The sequence below is a fragment of the Vespa crabro genome, chromosome 25, assembly GCF_910589235.1.
Source record: "Vespa crabro chromosome 25, iyVesCrab1.2, whole genome shotgun sequence".
Taxonomy (NCBI): domain Eukaryota; kingdom Metazoa; phylum Arthropoda; class Insecta; order Hymenoptera; family Vespidae; genus Vespa; species Vespa crabro.
Window position 1 is genome coordinate 2,542,487 of NC_060979.1, and position 5,000 is coordinate 2,547,486.

The 5,000-nt window shown below is 29.7% G+C and overlaps 1 protein-coding gene across 12 annotated transcripts in view; it reads right to left on the reverse strand.

Annotated features, from left to right (window-relative positions):
- Positions 1 to 5,000, reverse strand: part of LOC124432525 (protein Fe65 homolog) — a 138,675-nt gene that overhangs the window by 559 nt on the left and 133,116 nt on the right. For 11 of the 12 annotated variants that reach the window (XR_006944288.1, XR_006944287.1, XM_046981547.1 and 8 more), the window contains 10 exons: positions 4,896 to 5,000; positions 4,516 to 4,634; positions 4,151 to 4,263; positions 3,811 to 4,009; positions 2,836 to 2,963; positions 2,586 to 2,591; positions 2,129 to 2,379; positions 1,830 to 2,032; positions 1,391 to 1,567; positions 1 to 170 (listed from right to left, as the gene is read on the reverse strand). The exon at positions 1 to 170 is cut by the window's left edge; the exon at positions 4,896 to 5,000 is cut by the window's right edge and continues 134 nt beyond it. Coding sequence is in view for 10 of the 12 variants with exons in the window: in XM_046981547.1 (XP_046837503.1) it covers positions 21 to 170; positions 1,391 to 1,567; positions 1,830 to 2,032; positions 2,129 to 2,379; positions 2,586 to 2,591; positions 2,836 to 2,963; positions 3,811 to 4,009; positions 4,151 to 4,263; positions 4,516 to 4,634; positions 4,896 to 5,000 (1,451 nt within the window). In the remaining 2 variants the exon portion in view is untranslated. The remainder of the gene's footprint in view (positions 171 to 1,390; positions 1,568 to 1,829; positions 2,033 to 2,128; positions 2,380 to 2,585; positions 2,592 to 2,835; positions 2,964 to 3,810; positions 4,010 to 4,150; positions 4,264 to 4,515; positions 4,635 to 4,895) is intronic. The other variant, XM_046981551.1, reaches the window with a different exon arrangement.

The window sequence follows — 5,000 nt, forward strand, 5'->3', positions numbered from 1 at the left end:
TGCAGCGAGAGAGCCTCGTCTCAGGATTCGCCTTGTTTATTTCTACGACCGGTGATAGAACCAACGAGCGATTTCAAGGTCGCCCCTAATCCCCTACCACTTGGTGTGTTCAGGCTAGTTGCGTTTCTGAATCCCTGGGGATGTGCGTCCAAACATTTCTGATACCTCAGCTATTGAATCAATTATTATTATTATTATTATTATTATTATTATTATTATTATTATTATTAGACTATGTTACAATTATCGAATCGATGGGATTACGTATGATTTATCAAGTTATTATAACAACAAAGATATCAATTGTTTTTCCAATAACTATTTATTCGTTAGATTAATTTATAAGTCCTACGGGATTCGTTCTAATGTCATTGTACTATGATATCACATTTATTATTTATACAATAGAAAAGAAATATTATCATTCTCAATAATCAATTGATAATATTTATTTGAGTTTATTTAATGATTTTGATTTTGATTTTGATATAATAGAAAAAAAAAAAAAAAGAAAGAAAAGAAAGAAAAAAAACATTTCTAATTTCATCCCTCAGTTATTGATAAGAAAAAAAATAAAAAATAAAAAGAAAAAAAGAAAGTAAAAATATTCGACTAATAATTGTCAATTTGTTAAATCCATTTATACATTTCAATTTAGATTGACACGTTTCCAATAATTCCAATTATTATAACAAATGAACGTAACAATTGCTTTTCTAATAACTAACAATTCTAATAACTTTTCTAATAACTAACAAAGAAATATTATCATTCTCAATAATCAATTGATAATATTTATTTGAGTTTATTTAATGATTTTGATTTTGATTTTGATATAATAGAAAAAAAAAAAAAAAAAGAAAGAAAAAAAACATTCCTAATTTCATCCCTCAGTTATTGATAAGAAAAAAAAAAAAAAAAAAAATAAAAAGGAAAAAAGAAAGTAAAAATATTCGACTAATAATTGTCAATTTGTTAAATCCATTTATACATTTCAATTTAAATTGACACGTTTCCAATAATTCCAATTATTATAACAAATGAACGTAACAATTGCTTTTCTAATAACTAACAATTTGTTGAATTAATTTAAATCCTACGTGATCTCTATTATCTAATATCATTGTTAATATCTTTGATTATTATTTATACAATAGAGAAGTATTATAAATTCCTAAAGATCAATTTGTTATATCCATTTAATGATTTAGATTTTGATTTTATTAATAGAAATAATAATTTCTAATCTAATACCTAAGCTATTGATAAGAAAAATATTAGCCTAAGTATTATCAATATATTTATATATATATATATATATGTATTATTTATTGGAATTCAATAATTTGAATATATTATGAATTAGGATCGATCAATGTAATTATATTACCTTGCAAGCTGCTTCGATCGTTTTGCAGAGAGCACCGCTGCTAGGCTCACAATTGAAGACATGTGCGATGAAAAGATCTTGAGCTGTATGCATTATGAAGGCGCATTGTTTAACGTTACGACCAATTCCAAGGAAGGACAAATAACGAACACGACATTCGGTGATCAATTTATCATCCTACGAATATCAAATATTCAATTAATTTTAATCATGTTAACAATTAATTCTAATTTAATTATTATTATTATTATTATTGGGGATGAAACGAAAAGTTTGTTGTTGCGGATTATTTATGAAAAGAATAATAATAATAATAAGATCGACAGGAACAACAACAACAATAACAACAACAATAACAATAACAACAACAACAACAACAACAACATCAACAACAACGGCAATAAAAGATAGGAAAACAAAAAAAAAAATGTACACTTACGTTTGGCGTGAGTATAGAGATCATGCTAGGTGCTACTGCAACATTAACGTTTCGCCATTGATTCAATGGTGTGTTTGACACGATATGATCTATCGCGTCATTTAACACTTCCATACCAGTTGCCGAAGTAACCTGCATCGAGCCAAGATATTGTGCCTTTAATACTTTCTTTGGTTCTTCCATTGGCGTTGGAAATGATTGTGCTGTAATGATAAACGATCGTTCTTTCTTTTCTCTTTTTTTATTTTTTTATTATTATTATTATTAATTATCTTAATTTAATTATGAAGATTACTCACTGACTAGGGCCTGTCCGTTTCTGTGAAAACGCCGATGTTCAGTTGGTAAATTCGTCGGTCTCGTTGCCAGGCTCGTTCGACCATTGATATCAACAGGCTTTGCTAAATTCTGATGTTGTGATCGTTCGATCATGATCTTCTTACATATGTCACGAAGTGTATTTGCGATCGTACGTGCTGGGATGTCGCAACGGAACACATGACACATGTGCTTACGTGTTGATCTGTCTCTTGCTACATAAGCAAAGTCCCTTGACAAATTTAAACAATTGATTAATATTAATCTATCCTTTTATTCGTTTTCTTGTTTTTTTTTTTTTTTTCTTTTTTCTTTCTTTTCTTTTTTTAATTCTTTTAATAATTAACAATTAATTAATTTAAGTTCATCGTAAAGTTTATCTCAAGAGTTGAATTTTTTCTTGTCAGATATTTCAATGTCAGATAAATCAATATTTACCTCTCACTGGTTGAGTTCGTCCAAAAGATTTTTGAATTGGACATGTAACAAATGTTCATTGATTAATATCAAAAAGAATTTTCTAAGGATTTTTGATTAACTAGTTTCTTTTTGTTTTGTTTTGTTTTGTTTTCTTTTCTTTTCTTTTTTTTTTTTCCTTTTTTTTTTGTTCTGTTTTATCATTATCATTGTTGCTATACAGTTGTTATTGTTGTTGTTATTGTTGTTATTGTCGTTGAATACAACTTACCGGCAGTGATCTCTTCCAACACCCCAAACTCTGACTGTGTGAATTGGCTGAGTGTTCAGTACCGTAAGATTTTCTGGATCGATTAGTTTTAGGGCTCCCTCGTCTAAATCCATGAACAAATCTTTTCCCTGTAATGTTTCGTTAAACAAATTTTTTATTATTTTTCTAATATTTTTCTTTTTTTCTTTTTCCTTTTTCTTTTTCCTTTTTTTTTTTCCTTTTTTTTTTTCTCTTTTTTTTTTTTCTTTGCCAATAACAACAGCAATCCTTTCAATCAAAATTGTCAAATTTCAACTTTCAAATTAATCCAAATATTTGTCAAATTTCCAAAATTTTCTCTTTTAATTTTCACACAATTTCATTTTCACTTTGCGACACTTCGAAACTTTCAAATTCCTAAATCCGCGCTGCATATTTTCAAATGGACGATATCCGAATTGTTTTGGCGATTTGCAAAATCCAACGATTGCGAAAAGAAAAAAAAAAAAAAAAAAAAAAAAAAAAAAAAAAAGAAACAAAAATCTTACAATATCTACAAATCTGCAATCTGCATAGCTTTTAAGAAAATTGTTGTCAACAAATCGATATAAAAAACTTGCGATTACTCCACCTTGTTTATTTTTTTCTCTCTCTCTCTCTCTCTCTTTTCGTTTCAAGCAAAATTGCGGTTACATGGACTGATGGTAAGAAAAAAAAAAAAAAAAAAAGACATTGCAATTTGCAAACTAAAGAAAAAAAAAAAAAAAAAAAAAAGAAGAAAATTAATATTGTAAATCCTCGGATCAGAGATTGTTGAAATTTGCAAGTTCATCAAAAATTGTCGAAATTGAGAAAATCGATCAAATTTAAACGAAGAAAACAAATTTTCTTCGATGACCGATTAAAGCTGAAGAAAGAGAAGAAGATGGAGAAAAAAAAAGAAAAAGAAAAAAAAAAAAAAAGGAAAAAAGAAAAAAGAAAAAATGAGAAACTTACATCACCCCATCGTCCAACGACATCGAGTAGATCATTTCTACCGAGCGATAGATCAACGATACACTTGTTAACCGCTTTGCTAGATCTTTCAGGCGTTAGATCCTCCTCAGCAATTTCTGTCCAGCCTAACGATCGTACAGCGAATCTAATCGGCTTATCCCTACCCTCAGAATCGGCTCTGGCTGGATAACTTCTTCGTCTTTTCAATTTGATTGATAGAAAAAAAAAAAAAAAAAGAAAAGAATTGTTTTTTTGTTTTTTTGTTTTTTTTTTTCTTTTTTATATAAATACAATCAAGTCAATCGATAAGAACAATTAATTAAGAAAATATTGATCTTACTTCAGTGCCAATTCGACCTTCCTTTTGTTCTCCAATTCCTGATCAAGAGCCGAGCTAGTGTTGCTACGTGTTACGGTATTAACCATACCACCAAGACCATGAAAATTATTTATCTGCAAGAACAATGGCATTTATTTGTTTTTGAAGTGCCACGTACAAAAACAAAAGAAAAAAAAAAAAAAAAAAAAAAGGAAAAAAAAATTATACAATTTATCAACGTAGCTCTCTACCGCTAAAACGCACCCCCAACTCCCAATATTTACGCAAGCTCCCACCACCTGCTGACCGTCTACTTCGCTTAACCCTCTCACCAAAAAAAAAAAAACAAACGAACAAACAAACAAACAAATCAATTGGAAACTCACGCTGTCGTTGTCCTTGACCAAGCTTCTGCGATTCTCAGTTTTGTTATGCAACGGCGCTTCAGGCGGTTCCCTTTGAATGTTACCACTTTTAACGTGCCAGTAATAAGGGCCATTTTCGTCTGAAAGAAGGAAGAAGAAGAAAAATAAAAAAAAAGAAAAAAAAAAAGAGGAAAAAAAAAAAAAAGAAAAGAAAAAAGGAAGCAGTTAGAGGATCTCGTTAGAGATCTAGTAGACAAAAAAAAAAAAAAAGAAAAGAAAATAAGTCCACTCCTTTGCCTCCTGTTCTCACCCCGCCCCGCTACCCCCCAAACCCACCTCCAAAAGAAAGAAAATTAAGTAGAAAAAAAAAAAAAGAGAAAACAAATAATTAGAATGGATACCTTCGTGTTTCTGCCAACCGGGCGGCAAGTTTTCATCCTTGTCCTCGGAATCATTCGTGTCAACGTCGTTAGGCGCCTTGTCCTGAATATTATTTTGCAATGCGG